At 38.6% G+C, this 16945-nt stretch overlaps 2 protein-coding genes across 7 annotated transcripts in view; one reads left to right on the top strand and one right to left on the bottom strand.

Annotated features, from left to right (window-relative positions):
- The first annotated feature begins 469 nt into the window (after positions 1–469).
- cldn23l (claudin 23-like) lies at positions 470–4975 on the top strand. Of its 3 annotated transcripts, XR_014199114.1 has the most exons (4): positions 474–1330; positions 1582–1641; positions 2474–4316; positions 4681–4975. XR_014199114.1 is itself a non-coding variant. In XM_082142622.1 (3 exons), exon 3 carries the CDS (start codon positions 2532–2534, stop codon positions 3204–3206), a length of 675 nt encoding a protein of 224 aa, XP_081998748.1. In that variant the 5' UTR covers positions 474–1330; positions 1582–1641; positions 2474–2531; the 3' UTR covers positions 3207–4629. The 3 variants fall into 3 exon arrangements, 1 of the variants encoding a protein (XP_081998748.1); XR_014199113.1 differs by lacking the exon at positions 1582–1641 and having other exon boundaries at positions 470–1330; XM_082142622.1 differs by lacking the exon at positions 4681–4975 and having other exon boundaries at positions 2474–4629.
- Positions 4976–6466: 1491 nt separating this feature from the next.
- The window catches only part of cnksr1 (connector enhancer of kinase suppressor of Ras 1), a 28226-nt gene continuing 17747 nt past the window's right edge, over positions 6467–16945 (bottom strand). For 3 of the 4 annotated variants that reach the window (XM_082142523.1, XM_082142525.1, XM_082142526.1), the window contains 12 exons: positions 16541–16635; positions 14395–14504; positions 13429–13553; positions 13107–13140; positions 12834–13009; positions 11850–11923; positions 11363–11434; positions 9685–9758; positions 9259–9332; positions 8614–8716; positions 8324–8502; positions 6467–7842 (listed from right to left, as the gene is read on the bottom strand). In XM_082142523.1, coding sequence (XP_081998649.1) covers positions 7516–7842; positions 8324–8502; positions 8614–8716; positions 9259–9332; positions 9685–9758; positions 11363–11434; positions 11850–11923; positions 12834–13009; positions 13107–13140; positions 13429–13553; positions 14395–14504; positions 16541–16635 — 1443 coding nt within the window. In that variant the 3' untranslated portion in view covers positions 6467–7515. The remainder of the gene's footprint in view (positions 7843–8323; positions 8503–8613; positions 8717–9258; positions 9333–9684; positions 9759–11362; positions 11435–11849; positions 11924–12833; positions 13010–13106; positions 13141–13428; positions 13554–14394; positions 14505–16540; positions 16636–16945) is intronic. The other variant, XM_082142524.1, reaches the window with a different exon arrangement.

The following is a 16945-nucleotide window of genomic DNA, read 5'->3' as shown; positions in this document are numbered from 1 at the left end:
ATAACAAGCTGTTTATGCTAAAAATAACTGGAAGCAAATGACACCAGAAATGTTCCTACTTCCCACTTCTGAAGTTGTCATTATGAACTCGGCGCATTTAAGTTCTTATTGTCAGAACAGGAATCATGGAGGACACCATTATTAGTATTGCATATTTATTGGAAAATCTTATTAAAGACAAAATTATAGGCTATTTAGCGTCCCATTATTAACAAATTAAAATTCGCTGCACTATCTAGAGTTAACTTGCTGACAATTCAAGAATTTCAGTCAAATACATGCTATTTTCACTGTGTATGAAACATAGTCTACAATAGCCTACACTTCAAATTATAAGGCTACTCATATATAGCCTACGACAAGGCGATGTAGGCCTAGCTGTTTTGGAAATTAGTTCCAGTCACAGCAATCCTCTCCCTTCCGCCATGTTTAAAGTTTACTATATGGCTTACTATTTACTATATGGCCTTTACTCGAACTCGGACTCGGTCAATTTCAAATAATTTAAATCTTTGTGGACTAAGCCGGACTCGACTCGGAATCGGATGTTAAGGATTCGGACTCAAGTCTGACTCAGCCCTCTTTGGACTCGGACTTGGATTCGGACTCGATTGTTAAGGACTTGGGCTCGACTCGGACTCGACAAAGGTGGTCTCTGTTTTGGACCCAACACTAAAATGGCCCGCCCAACTCGAGAACTTGGGTATCAAAATGATCTTTGAGCTTCCCAGTGGTAAATACGACTTGAAGTTGAGAGGGTGTTCATGTTTTTATGTAGGGTAAGATGGGATAATATGTCCTTGACAAGACTGCACAAAATCCAAATACATTTAATGATATGGCTATGGCTTATTTTGTGTCTCTGGAAAACAGTGATCTGTAACATTGTATTATGCTGAATATAAAATATGTTTGTGTCTATTTTTTTAATGAGGGAATTGTGGACACAATGTTTTTAGATTTAAGGAGTAAAGTGCAAAGGTAAAATTAGACCCTTGGGGTAAGATGAAGTATTAACAGATATGATACGAATTTTAAATTAATATTTGTTTTCTATCCATATATCCATGTCTCTTTTTCTTTCATCAGATCATCTGGTTTAGCAGGCAGTCTGCATTTTGCAGTCAGCACACGTCAGACTTGCTGTTTTTTCTGTTCTGTTTTGTGTGTGTGTGTCATCCAAAGAAGGATGGGGGTGTATGGAAAGCCTCATATACAAAACTAGAGAGAATATGAGAGTGAGGGAGAGAGAAATGACAGAAAGCAGAAGGATTCATCTCAGAATTAACAAAAAGAGCAGCTGAATGATCATTCATTTTTCTCCAGAGAGGTAAGTGGATGACATCTCTGCTATGTGTGATTCCAATAGAGAAGCAGATGACCGTAACATCTCCGGCAAATGCAAAATATAAACTTATCTTGCATCTTTGCTTTCTGTTTGTATTGTCTGCTGTGAGTAGTTTGCAAAAGCCTCATCCTGTTGATCCTTGTCATGATGGAATGAGCTTACAGTTTTTTTCTACAGAAAAATCAAAGCTCGACTACTGTGTCTCTGATCATACTGTGATGTTGTTTTTCCAGATATTTAATAACTAGTGCGGTTTGAAGACAGGCGTCAAAGGTGTCAGGTGCTTTCACAATGTGAGTAGCCTCATTTTGTTGATGTGGCAGATTCTGTTGTTTTTTCATAAACGTATGGGTGCCAGCCAGTGCACCATTTTAAATGTTTGTTTTTGGGTTGCCATGCAACAAAGGTGACTGAAACAGGAAATTAATGTGATGATAGACAGTACTGTACTCTAAGCGCATTAAGCGATTGACCAAACTGTTGAAACGTACATCCACACCCCTTCCGCAGACACCTTTGAAGGTGATATTGTCAAGACGTTGGTTAACAACCGATTAGATGATGAAAATACACCGCTCTTGTCAAACAATATTGGGTGTCTACAGGTTCATGTATTAAAAATAACATCAAGTCAATTGAAGGTTTCCTTTTGTCCTTGTCTTCTATGAATGTGTGTGTGGAACAGACATCAGCACGCTCTCTCAGCTCCCAGATGTCTGGCTTCCTGTCTTATATGTCTGTAGGACTGTTTCAAAATGTGTCCAGTTCACAATATCAACATCGATGACAACACAACCACACATTTACGTCAGAAGACACTAGCACCTGTGGCTGTGTACAGAACTGTTTCAGATATACCGTAGGATCGTCCAGGTTACTGTCTCTTAGCAACAGCAGGCCATGCACCTCCACTGTGCTGGTTGCCAGGAGTGACGATGTTTCTTAGAGCTCAAAGGAGAGTCAACGGCTAACAAGACGTGCATATGCGCACTCTTTCTCTTTTAGATCTAACAGACGGCAAAACCAGGAGTGTATTTCTGCCAATGGACATCAGATTTAAATGAAAGCATCTTCTAGAATCTGCGAGTAGAATGAGTGTAACTGAAATGTGATTCTTTTCACCAGGTCTTTGCCGGTGGTTTCTTAGCATCGTCCTGAAGAGCTGAACATCTACAAAGAAACGATGCAAACTCCAGCGTCCATGCTGATGGGAGTGGTGTTCGCTCCCTTGGGCCTTGTGCTGATGTTCACTGCAGCGATCACCCCGCAGTGGAGGGAGGGTCATGCGCGGCTTGGTGTGGCAGGGCGGGGCGGAGCAACGGAGCTCCTCCTACTCCGCTCAGATGGCCTATGGGAGAGCTGCCTGCAGGTGGTGCACTCGGAGGTCAAAGAGTGCTGGCCCGTATCGGGGTCCTACCAGCGGGATGCTCGGGTTCGAATGGTCCAGGGGATGGTGCTGTCGTCTCTCTTCCTGTGCAGCGCAGGGATCCTGCTCGCCAGCGTGGGGGTCCGCTGCTGGACCGATATCCCGCTCAGGAGTGTAGCGGCAGCCGGTGGCCTGTTGGTTGCGCTGGCAGGCGTGCTCAGTTTGGCTGCCTTAGGAGTGTATACTCGGCATCTTTCGAAGCTGGGGATCGAGGTGGATTCAACAGTATCAGAGACACAAGGACTCAACGTACACAAGCCACCCTGGCTAACGCTACACCCGGCCGGGTCGCTCTATTTTGGCTGGGTGGGAGCTTGGGTACAGGTGCTGGGAGGGACTGCACTACTTTTTGGGTTCAAAAGCATGAAGTGTTCATTCCGCCATAAGCAGGGACTCAAAGACAGTGTTGAGATGTATGAGGTGAACTGTTAGATGGACCGACCATTTGTGAGAGATGAAGAGACTCTTATGCTGTTCAAACACATTGAGATGGGATGAATAAGGCTATGTTCAGACTGCAGGCAAATGTGGCCAAAATCCTTTTTTTTTTTGCTCATATGTGACTCACATCTTTTTTTTTCATGACAGTGTGAACAACACAAACCACATCAAATCTGATTTCTGTCAGGACCACTACCGTCAAATACGATTGACAATTACCATAGGATTGGCGGTATGGTTCCCTTCTGGGCAAGAACTCCCTGCGCATCCATGCAGCCTAGCATGGATAAGAGCAGGGAGAGCAGCTGAGAGTCAGCTGATGCGAGCTTGACTAACGTGACCTGCCAGAACTAACGCTACGCTTGTTCTTTTCAATTCTGATTTGTGCCACTTCCATATGTTGTATTAAATCCGATACAGGTCAGATGTTTTGCAGTGTGACCTCTCTGAACAGTCAAATTGGAATTCATGCGACTTTTGCATCACTCTAGAGCAGGGGTGACCAAACTTGGTCCTGGAGGGCCACTGTCCAGAAGTGTTTAGCTCCAACTTGCCCTCACACAGCTTCCTGGAAGCCTTTAGTTTTGCTAGTAAGACCTTTATTAGCTGGTTCAGGTGTGGTTCATTGGGGTTGGAGCTGAACTCTGCAGGACCGTGACCCTCCTGGAGCAGGATTGGACATTCGTCTCAATTCTGCACTCAAGGGAGTCAGATTTTACCAACCCGAAATTATCAAGACAGTTGCGAAAGGTAGTCAGTAATGGACATTAATGTGTCAAAACTCAAGTATTACAGTGACAGCTATTTGTGATAAAACCACAAATTATACAGATTTGTGATACAAGCAACACAAATCATAAATGTTTAAAAACTCTGCTATGTTTTTTCGACTTTGTTGCAGATCACACTATAAATAAACTCGTTATCACTTACTTTAATGTTCTCTGTGTTTACTTCCCTATGACAGCATGCTGCGTGACGTCTTTTATCGTTCTTTCACGAGTTCACACTTACGAATGATCAGAGAGTAAATGGTTATGCGTATTTGGCGTGCTGTCCGGGGGGAGGGCTCCGAGCTCGGAAATTGGGCCCGAACCCAGAGTACTCCCCCCATCTCTGGTTAGGAAGATAACCATGCAAGTGTGAGGAGATGGGGTGGTGGAGGGATGCTGAAAACTGTCGAGGAATATGGGTGAGTCGACTGCGTATATTTATAGGTTTAACTCATGCTGATTGAGTGGACCTGTTGATTACTGATTGATGACAGCTGGTTGGAATGACTTGATTGCTTGATCATTAGAACGTGTTGTTAATAAAACATCATTTTGCGCATGCGGGTCATTTCAGGACCATGATCGGTTCACACTGAAATATGATATTGGTCACATTTAAAACAACAATGTGAGCAACTATACTCAAAAATCGGATCTGAGCACTAAGGCTTTCATTGTGAACTTAGTCTAAGAAATGTGAAACAGTAGGCTACATGTGATGTTTCTTAAGAGAACCATATTAAACTGTACAAAGTTACCAGTTACCAGAAGGCCCGTTCACACCAAGACCGCTAACTATAAATATAATGATAACTATTAAACTAACATTGTTTATTCATATAAGTTTTTATCGTTTATCAGTTAGCGTAAAGTAGTAAAGTAAAGTAGCTCGGAAAGCGATTCCATTGATATATTTCTTCTGTGTCGTTAATTAGAATGATTAACGAACTTTATAGTTAGCGTTTTTGGTGAGAGCGAGCCTTCAGGGCCGGTGTTGTGCCGAATTTCGACCCCCTGCCAAATTATTACCCCCCTCGTTGAAGTCAGTACCTGATTGCCTAATCCTAACCCCACCCCTAATCCTAACCCCACCCCTAATCCTAACCCCTCCCCCACAGCTAATCCTAAACCTACCAATACTAGGGGGGTAATAATTTGGCGGGGGTCGAAATTCGGCACAACTCCGGTTCTCACAATGCGTTTTTGCATTACACTGCACTGTATGTAATTGTTTTTCTATGTAAACATGCGTTAGACAGACATCTTTGACCATTTTGCTGCTTTTTTCAGCGTTTTGCACATGGGCTCCGTGATTTAAAATGCCTTGTCAAGTTTTGTTGACTTCTTTTCCAATCTGGTGCGATATGTCTTGCATTTGTTCCTTAGTTGCTAATACGTTAATGATTGTATGCGGTGTCTGTCTGTATTTGTCTCATTTCGAAGGCTGCGCCCTCTGGAGGTCGCATTTGTCAGCCACATATGCCAGTGAGGCTGCCTCATTTTAGAAAATTACATTCACAAGTAAAACAAAAACTACAATAATTTACGCCAGTTTATGTCATTTTTTAATGGTTACTTTTCTGAAATGAAACATCCCCTATGACAGTCGGCAAACGTGACAGAGGGCACAGCCTTCAAAATGACACAACTTTTATTTCGTGGCAGACTTACTGTTCATCATGACAGTATACTGTTTTGTTCTTTCCAAAGCTGTCCTGAAATGTAAGAAATGTAGGCTACTAGTGTCACAAGGCTGTAGGCAATTTAGGCTTTTCCCACTTGTGCGTAAGAAGTGTTGTGTCAATTCGCTAAAGCCTTATGACTAATACACATTTTTAATATTTGGACAAACAGTATTAATCTGTAATATATTGATCTGTGTTACTAATTCTAAAATATGTGTTATTGACTGTAATGCCTATGTGTAAGGCTACTGATTAAATGTTTCAAAGCATTTTTTCCAGCTTCTCATGTTATGTGAAAAGTCAGACTGCTTGAAATATTTCAGTCATCACATCTGCTTAAATGATCTGTTGGTTTGTCTTTGTCATGCTAATGATTTTACACTAAACCACTAAACAGCTTGTTTTGGTAAATACATAGTCTGACCTGTACATTCCCACATTACAAGAAGCAGAGGTCAGATCACGTCAGCAGTTTAAATTAGAAAAATCAAATACTTAAAAAAAAAAACAGACCTTGCATATGCAACCTGTGCATATGTTTTAGATTGAAACAATAAAATATTCTACTGATTTATAATATTTGATCAAATGTTACAATCAAAAATAAAAATAAGGCACATTGCAAGGCATATTTAATGCATTAAAAATACTTTTATAATGCATTATATATAAAGTCTTTAAGTAAAGTGTTACAGAATGAACAAAATAGTTGTTTTTTCCCTCCAAAAAACTAATGAGCATTTAAACCAATTTAAGAGGAACAGATGCAGTGAGATTTGCTCTAAATAAACAGTAATTGTACACTTTTTATTAACATAAGGCAAATAACAAATTTCTATATCTTTTTACATTTTTTATCTATGTTTATAGATGTATGAACAAAAAATTAAAACAGCAACATGAAATAAATTATTATAACATTTTGCGATTCCAATTTGTCTACAAGAGCATGACACACAAGTCGTTTAACACTCTTTCCTTTGATCAACTGAAAAAATAAAATAAAAATCAAGCTATTTGGCCGGTGATATTTTAGAATAAAATAAAAAGACTGAAAGAGAAGCTTCAGATAAAACAACATATATAGACATGCAGCCATTATACACATGCACAGTGTTGGAACGAAAACACTGAAAGACTAAAAGGAACAGGTGGCATATGCTACACCTCGTGACCAAAACACAGGGCGCCACTGTGTGGCAATTCTGGGAAAATGACCAACGCTGGGCATTTAATACAAACGCATTGCGAGGTTGAGGTAATCATTTTTTTTCCTCAGGAAATATAGTTTTTGAGCCTGCTAAACTTGTTTTCAGGATCTGCAATGTCAGAAATTATCTACAAAATAAAAAGGATAAATTCTTATAAAAGAAATACTTTCTTGTCTATTGTGTCTGAACATACTGAAAACATTCATACAATTTTTTTTTACATATTTAAGCAAACCTTACACACACACCTAAAGTAAAAACAAATATGCATAATAATAATAATATAATTAATCTAAAATATATTTGTAAAATTACATACATCAGTATAATCAACATTTTTAGCAAGTGTCTTAAAGTTAAATTTGTTCTTTTGCTAGCATGTTGTAGTTCATCATACATTCAGTGACAGTTTATAGTGAATGTACAGTAGAAGTACAAAGTAGTACTGAAGTAGCTGAAAAGCTCCAGATAACAGATCTTTCTTCTTGTGAAACGACCATCGCTCTGTGCCGGATGGCTGCAATTCGGCTCCACACATTTGTCCCAGTGTTGCACTTTTGTTTCTCTATCTATTTGTTTTAATACAGTACACAGGAGGAAAGTGGCTGCGTTTGGACATTCTGTACCCGTGTCATATGTAAAAGAAGCTCTCTGTAGGTGTTTCGCCTGTGACTGGTGTGTGCGTTTGCATCAGCACCTGTGCATCTGTAGGAGTGAAGCATCCGTCATCAGGTGTCTCTGCATCTACCAACTGTTCTCCGTCACTCAGGGACAGTCCGCTTGCCTCGTCGTTGGCCGTGGACGCTGTGTCTATGCTTGGCGACTCTGCCTGTTTGTACAGTTTCTCAATGTCCTGCAGCAGCTCTTCATTGCGCTGCTTCCACTGACGGAACTTCTGCGATGAGAACTCAGAATCCTCTAGGATCTTGTTAATCAGGTGAAGCTCCGCCTCCTTCGCCTAAGAAACACAGGCAGCCAATGACAAATGTTGAGACCACTGTGTGCCTGACCTCCTCTACCTGGGTAATTATGTAGTACTGCATACTGTCCATCTATTATTGTTGACGTGAGTAGGAAATAATCCTAATAACAGTTCATGTTTGTGTGTGGTAGTGTGTGTGTACTTGTACAACTATCTTTGTGAGGACCAGTTTGAGTTTTAGACCATTGGAGTGAGGACAAAGAGAGTAAAGTGAGGACATTTTGGCTGGTCCTCACTTTCTGAGACCCCTTTAAAGGCCTGTTTGAGGGTCAAGACTTGGTTTTAGGGATAAGGTTATAATTAGGTTAAGAGTAGGTTTAGGGTAAGGGTTCGGGTTAGGCGCTTAGTTGTGATGGGTAAGGTTAGGGTAAGCGGCTAGAGATTGCATTTTGTCAATGAATGTCCTCATAAAGATAGATGTACAAGAATGTGTGTGTGTGTGTGTATCATGTCTGACCTTGAGTGTGCTCTGGAGGGCACGGAGTGTGTGTATCTTCTCATTGATAACAGGGTTTTTGTTGCGTTTAATGAAGGATTTACGAAGTTGGTCGTGAGTCGTCGGCTGATTCTGACCAATCAGAGACACTCCTCCTTTCTTCAGGCTATGGAACATTTCATCCATCTCATCTAATTTTCCTGAGACATAGAGAGAATTTGTTTGTTTATCTTGACAAAGTTTCCAAAGGATTTAAAGATTCAAGATATTAAGAAGCTGATAGGCTGATACAGTTTATGCTGATCCTTTACCTGCGATTTTGCTGCCCCCTGCTTGTGAAATAGTTAATGGCTCTGACATCCTGTTCTGCTTACCCTTTGTCCGAGGAAGTGTGTTTGATTGAGTTTGGGTTTTCTGTTACAAAATAAAGAGGAAAATCTGTAAGGCATTTTAATTTCCAAGGAAAAGTATACAGCACACAATATTTTTCAAGTTTGGATATTGGAAAAATGTACTTTTTTCCACATTGATAATAACAAGAAATGTTTCCATCTCCGAACCAGTAAATTATTGTAATAAGAAATGTTTTCTGATCCCCAATCATATCAATGATTTCTGAAGGATCATGTGACACTGAAGACTGGAGTATCTGCTGCTGAAATTTCAGCTTTGCCCTCACAGGAATAAATTACATTTTAAAATATATTTAAACAGAAAACTTGTAATAATATTTCACAATATTATTGTTTTTACTGTATTTTTGTAAATATCGGGGGGGAAAATTCCATACAAAAAATTTAATCCTGCCGGTTTTGAACAACATGAGGTTGAGTAAATTGAATATTTCTTTAATTTTAGGTTTTATTTTATTCTTATTTGTTTTGTGTATGTATGTGAGGACTGCACGTACATGTCGATGTGTATTCGTGAGTGGGTGTGTCTATGTTTATTCTCACCGTATTGAGTTTCTTCCGATGAGAAAGAGGTGAACGTGATGTTTCCTCCTCAGATTCAGTTTCACTGTAACAGTCTGACAACAGAAACATCATTCATGAATCCAGCAGTGACAGAATTTTTTTTATAGAACACAACATAATAGAGAAAGGTTACAAATACACTTGAAAGACAAGTTAAAAAAAAAAGTTGCAAATACACTTGAGGAATATGGAAACATAATATTCAGTAGAATAATTTTTTTTTATATAGAAAGAACATTAGAATAAGTTACATAAGATGATGAAGGCATCAAGTTTGGACTTTACAAATTCTATGCCAGAATTAAATCAAAATCCTCAATGACTGTATATTGAAAATATTGCATAGAAACAGCATAAGTATTGGCATATATACTATGAAAAATGCGTTAACACATAATTGCCTACCTTCTTCACTGTCTGGCTGACCTTGGACATATTTCTTGTGTTTCTGAATGGCTGCAATTAGGCAATTAATCCATCTTTTTAGAGAGAGAGAGAGAGAGAGAGAACAAAAGCAGTCAAAAACACTGATTTATCAGTGATAAATTATCACCAATCCACATGTCTCACCATCACCAGTTTCCAATTTGCACTACAAGTGATTTGTATCGTGTTGTATTAGGCAATGAACAGTAGGGGGCATAGGTGACATGTGAGAGATCCTGCATGCATAAAAACGAATGATTATGTGTGTGTGCTGTAGAAAAGAGCAATAATAGGCAGGTAAACATGAGGTGGGGAGTGTTTAATAGGTTAAAGGCGTTGGCATTCACATTGTCTCCAGTGCCGCAGACCGAGACTGTTGCTCTCTGTATCTGACTCACTGCTTTACTGCAGCTCCTCAAGTGTTGCTCAAGAGGTCAAAATCATTAAGAGTCATTTTAGAGTTCAAAGCTTTTCATACTGAAGCTCAGATCAACCACTGCAACTTGGCAACAGAACATCTGAACAATCGTGCCCGTAAATAATGGACATAAATGGCATAAATCTCTTTAGATGAGACCAAGTCACCTGATTGGTCTACTATTATCATCTGGCAAATGAGTGGGGGAATGATACATGATAGTTAACATAACTGCCCAAGGTTCTCTCCAGAACATCATATCATCAGCTCTATTATTAGAGGTATGAAGCACCTGAGTTTGACTGGTCATTGGACAAACCATGCAGTGTAAAAGAGAGCACCAATCTGTAGTGCTATTACATAAGATGCTCAGCCCTGAATTTATGCAGAGGTGCCATGCAGTGGATGTTGAATTATCTGATCAATGCTATAAAACTATTTATTTTCTAAGTTATTTTCACAAAATATGTTTTTAAAGAACAAATACAAGCCTTTCCAGCTTATTTACTGTATTATATTAAATTATATTAATGGTGAAATGTGGAATTTCTGGTTTCCAAGCAGATCCTGCTGTCCCCTTCACCCTGTTTAAAATGCAAAATTCTATCTTAATAAATTGAAATTTATTAGTGTTATGCTAAGCTAGTAGACTAAGATGATTGCTTGTTACCCAAATGTTTATTTTACCATTTGTTAGCCTCAGTAATATAAAGTAATATGTGATATGCAATTAAAGATATTATTTTCATGATTAAGATCAAGTCTGCTAGATTGTGACAGTCAACTGCACAAGCACTACCGACCCACAAGATCAGGTTACACAATTGTGTAAATTGCACTAAGCACAGATTTGTGAGCGTGTTTCATCATAACCTGATCTGCATTTTTTTTTTTATATCAATAAAACAAATCAGTTCGGCTGTCAGTATATGCAATTTGTTCTGAATTCCCCACACAGCGTTTACACTTTTTGTTAAGTCAACCCGTGAATCACTTATTATACTAGGCTACCACAGAAGTAACACTCCACCTTTAAAAATACAATGTCATTTCATCTAACACATCTATTTAAATTCACAGATCAAAGCACAGTCATTTGCACATGAAGATAAACTGCAGGTGCACAGCAAGATCTAATCATTGTGACATTTCGCTACTCAATAATTTTTTTTACAAAATGCTCTCTAAGACATAACTGTCGTTTAGAGAAAATGCTTGTTTATATGCAGCCAGACTCACTTGCTCATGTCGTTTACATTTTCAGCAGCGAAGAAAAAATTCTGGAAGCGCGGGTGGCGCATTTTAAAAACACTAGGAGAAAAAGAGAAAGAGATCAGATGATAATAACCATTAATCTTAGGGCAGAAGCTTTAGCAGCTTAATGAAAACTCATTTGTCATCATGGTGGCAGGTTGTGCTGTACAGTGTATGTGGACTGCGGGGGAAGATCTGAGGAATGTAAAGTGTAATTCTGTTATTAACACATCTCCAGCTAACTGCCCTCCTGTGCCAGATACTCTCACTCTCACAGCCAACCACAAACACAGAGTCCGAGGAGCCGGGCGACTTCTGTTTCTTTATGATAGTGTGAACACAAACAATCACGCTGAACGGGGTTTAATGTTGTTCAGTCAATAGATATGCTTTCTTTAAATTTGATACAGCAGCAAATAATGAATGGGTAAACCACTGCCAGCATGTTTTGTATAGTGCAGAAGATACTCACTACTTCCTCTTGTGTTCTCCTGCGCTCTCTATATTGTAGCTTCCGATCTTGATTAAGCCCTCCGCCTTCTCCTCCTGCACAAACAAAAAAGGGGTTCAATAATTATTTTGTTAAGTACATCAAATTTAACTGATTTTGTACAAAATAGAGGTACAAAGATAGTACAAAGATAGTACAAAGATATAGGTACAGAGGAAATTCTGTCTGATACCGATAAACTAATAACTAGTATCATTTAGTGGGCGATATTAAAATTCTACACCATTTTGTCTCAGCAAATTAAAGGGATAGATAGTTCCCCAAAAATGAATATTCTGTCTTAATGCACTCACTTGCATGTTCTTGCAAACCTGTATGCATTTCTTTCTTATACAGAACATAAAAGTAGATATTTTGAAGAATGGTGGCAAACAGTTTTGGTTCCCAGTGACTTCCATTGTGTGTGTGTGTGTGGGGGGGGAATACAATGGAAGTCAATGGGAACCAAAACTGTTTTTTGTTTTTTTATACCAATATTCTTCAAATTATCTTCTTTCATGTTCCATAGAAGAAAGAAGGTCATAAAGTTTTAGAATGACATGAGGGTGAGTAAACGACAGTATTCTCATTTTTCCCTTAAAAAACAAAACTGTTGAAAATAAAGTTAAAATTTTTAAATGCAACAAGTTAATGTTGGCATCACAACATTATAATGTACAGTAGGAAGAATGAATATTCAGATTATATTTAACACTGTTATTAAAGACTGTTACAATATCCAATATTGGCTAAATAAAAAATAAAAAATCGAATATCGTCCAATATTGTAAAGATAAATTGTGCATCCCTTGTAAAGATGAAAACACTTTCAAGGAGAGTTTAGTTTAAAAACTTTTAAAAGCTTTTTAATATAATATGTTACTTGTGTTTATAAAGTGCCAATTTGTGTATCCACTTATAAGTTTACTTGTAATTCAACCACTTTACAAGTAAACTCATACTAACCTGTTGGCTGTTATACCAATACAGCGTAGGACCTTTCAGGACGAACCAAAATCTCTGCCATTTCTGAGTCATGAAGACATTTGCTTCTTTTCTCTTCTTCCAGAGCCAACCGTCACAGTCTGGCCGGCCAAGTTCACGACAGGACACCCTCCTGCGGCTCATCGCTGTCCGTGTTCCTTATGTATACATACGAATCAGGTTAGATTCATTATTTTGCAATAGATGATTTTTTTTTTTTTTTACAAATAGTGAATGAACAAATCCATGCCTGACCTTTAGTAGAGCTCTTCTTGTTCTCCTTTTCTTCCTATGGTTAGAAGAAACTTATCATTACTCTGAGATCACATGGTTCAAAGAACATCAACTTCTGCTGACGTCATCCCAGTTGCTGCATTAAAACACTTTCTTGTGAGATGCCTCAGCAGATGCTTCTCAATGACTCACGATGCACTCGAGTGTACCATACGCAAGGGCACAAGGGTGACAAATCATTATAGTGTCTCTCCAAAATGCATTTTGCTCTTTAACAAGGAGAAAGAACAAAGTGTCCTGAATTGGATGTCACACCAAATGAATGTATTTTTAGTGTTCTTACTCTTAGTCCTGCCATGTCAGGACAGGAGCTGGTGCTGGCTCGTTTGAGCTCCTGGTCTTGTGGGGATGGACTTCTTACTGCAGATGAACTGACTTCCAAACTGTTTCGACTCGCACGCTGAGAGTCTATAAGTGTGAAGACAGAATTATATTTATCTTATAGAGCTTATAAGCTGCAGATGCAGCTTTAAATGTATAGTCTATAAACTAAGGAACAATTATACATGCTCAGCAACACAGAACCAATGAAACTATGGCCGTTGAAAAGACTACCTTTAAGTAACATGAATTATAGAGCTGTTTCAACCTAGCTTATGCTGTTTACTGGTAGTTTAGCTGGTAGAGCGGTGCTGTTAACTAGAAAAATATAGCTGATGAACAATATTTGGGACAATTTTCTATTTTATATAGAGGTTATGTATCTGGAACCATTTCTAATAACTATGTTTTTTATTATCTCTGATATCTAAAAAGATTTACTAACTTACCTCTGTTCTGTTATAATATTTATCTCAGCCTTGTTGCTTGTGTATAATGTGAAAAGTTTGCCATGATCATGTTAAATCAAAGCTACGGAAAGATTTCCATTTTAATATATTTTAAAATGTAATTTATTCCTGTGATGTTAAGCTGAAATCTCAGCATCATTACTCCACTCTTTAGTGTCACATGATCCTTCAGAAATCATTCTAAAATGCTGATTTGGTGCTCAAGAAACATGCAGTCACTTCTGATCAATTTAATGAGTCCTTGCTCAATGATAGTATTTAAAAAAAAGTATTTTTACAGGAGCCAAACAACAGTGTACGTGAAGCGAACTGTACATATTATGAATTGTGATGTTTGTGACATTTTTTATTTATTACTCCTGGGTGGACAAAATGTAAAAAAAATCTGCATACATTATGCATACATAATGGGGGCTGATGTCTTCAGTGTTTTTTGTTCAATCTGCAGTGACTTTTACCTGCCCCTGGCTGGTGGCGTTTTAAGGTAATTGACTGATGTTCATCAGAGCTTTGATCACTAGAGAGCGCTGATTTCTCCCGTTTGAAATGTGTGCCGTCTGATGCTGATCTATGGTACATAAACACACACACACATTATATGATTGCATACAACACACACACACAAAAATCATCTAAGTGGCCCTTTGCAATGCTATTATACAGATGCAGCTTTAATGCTATGAAAGCTGACCCACACGCACACATACTATAGTTTAGCCATGCTGTACACACACACACACACACAGAGACCTGAGATAGCGGAGTACTCGTATGTCCTCACTGTAGCTTACAGAAAAGAGTAATGAAACAAGAATTTAGTTTATGAAACACACAAGCAGAGGAATGGAGACTTTCACTTCTTATACAATTAACTGAATCCATGACGTTAACTAACCACACATGTATTATCTTATAGCTGTATATTACTGCTGTATGGAAATTACTTTGACACACTCATCTCTGGCTGATAACAGAAAACTTCTTAAATTCTAACACTGAATCAAGCATTTTCTGTAAAGCTGCTTTAGAAACAATCCACCAGTTTCACAGACAAGGCTTAAGTCTAGTCCCAGACTAAAATGCATGTTTGAGCTGTTTTAACTGAAAGCAACATGCAATAACATATCTTAAAATATGTCAATGTCATTGTTTTGTCTCAAGATGCACACCAGTGATGTTTCTTTCTAAGGCACATTTTAGAAAAACTACTTAAATGTCCCAATTGAACTAAGGCCTAATCCTGGCTTAATCTAAACCCTGTCTGTGAAACCAGGACAATATGTATTGTGAAAAGCGCTTACAAATAAACTTGAATTGAATTGAATTAAATTGAATACACAGTAAGTTTACTGTAAAATAGAAAAATAATGGAAAACACAGAATCCGTGGTAAGCATCATGGGTTATCTGAGAGAAGCAGACAAAACTATCCTATTACAGTATGTCCTACCACATTGTAAAACCTATAGTTACTATAATTTATTCTCCTTAATGTTTGAACAACAAATCTCATATGGGAGACTTGAAATGGTTCTATAGACCCTGAAATCATGCAAATTTTGTATCAGAAACAGCAGCATAGTAAATATAGGAGCGTCAGAGGAAATTCAGCATCAGAAACAGCAGCATATATAGTGATTAAAGGAGCGTCAGAGGAAATACACTATCAGAAACAGCAGCATAGTGATTATAGGAGCGTCAGAGGAAATTCAGCATCAGAAACAGCAGCATATATAGTGATTATAGGAGCGTCAGAGGACATTCAGCATCAGAAACAGCAGCATAGTGATTATAGGAGCGTCAGAGGAAATTCAGCATCAGAAACAGCAGCATAGTGATTATAGGAGCGTCAGAGGAAATTCAGCATCAGAAACAGCAGCATAGTGATTATAGGAGGGTCAGAGGAAATTCAGCATCAGAAACAGCAGCATATATAGTGATTATAGGAGGGTCAGAGGAAATTCAGCATCAGAAACAGCAGCATATATAGTGATTATAGGAGCGTCAGAGGAAATTCAGCATCAGAAACAGCAGCATAGTGATTATAGGAGGGTCAGAGGAAATTCAGCATCAGAAACAGCAGCATATATAGTGATTATAGGAGCGTCAGAGGAAATTCAGCATCAGAAACAGCAGCATAGTGATTATAGGAGCGTCAGAGGAAATTCAGCATCAGAAACAGCAGCATAGTGATTATAGGAGGGTCAGAGGAAATTCAGCATCAGAAACAGCAGCATATAGGCTAGTGATTATAGGAGCGTCAGAGGAAATTCAGCATCAGAAACAGCAGCATATAGTGATTATAGGAGCGTCAGAGGAAATTCAGCATCAGAAACAGCAGCATATAGTGATTATAGGAGCGTCAGAGGAAATTCAGCATCAGAAACAGCAGCATATACAGTAGTGTTTATAGGAGCGTCAGGGGAAATTCAGCATCAGAAACAGCAGCATATAGTGTTTATAGGAGCATCAGGGGAAATTCAGCATCAGAAACAGCAGCATATAGTGATTATAGGAGCATCAGAGGAAATTCAGCATCAGAAACAGCAGCATATAGTGATTATAGGAGCATCAGAGTAAATTCATCTGAGACGGCCAAACTCACCTGAAGGACAGAGAACGGACTGAAGCTGCCACCCTCCCCAAAAGAGAATGTCTGTTTTTCTCTTCCTCTTCTTCCTCTTCCTCTTCTTCCTCTCTCTGAAAGTAAAGAATCGATGAGATCGACGTTTGGAAAAACCCAATGTCACCTCAGAGAGTGACTCCTCATGTGGCAAGTGTTTTTTATTGTGGCGAGACATGTAGATGTGTGACAATGAGTTCATGTGTACGTTCATGTCTTGTGAATGACCATGGTTAGTTTGTGGCATGCATTAGTACATTTATATGTCCATTTCCAGTTAGACTGTGCTAGTGCCTGTGTTTGTGTGTGGGTTTATAAAGCAATACTTTGGGGAGAAAATTGTTCCAAGAAATCATTATTATTATTTTAATTCTAAAAATGCAAAAG

The sequence above is a fragment of the Leuciscus leuciscus genome (genome assembly GCF_965113295.1).
Source record: "Leuciscus leuciscus genome assembly, chromosome: 17".
In the NCBI taxonomy this organism is placed as follows: Eukaryota; Metazoa; Chordata; class Actinopteri; order Cypriniformes; family Leuciscidae; genus Leuciscus; species Leuciscus leuciscus.
This window is presented reverse-complemented; position numbering and strand designations above follow the sequence as displayed.

What these genes read in the sequence shown, in the direction of transcription:
- cldn23l (XM_082142622.1), top strand. Translation starts at nt 2,532, where the DNA reads ATGCAAACTCCAGCGTCCATGCTGATGGGAGTGGTGTTCGCTCCCTTG.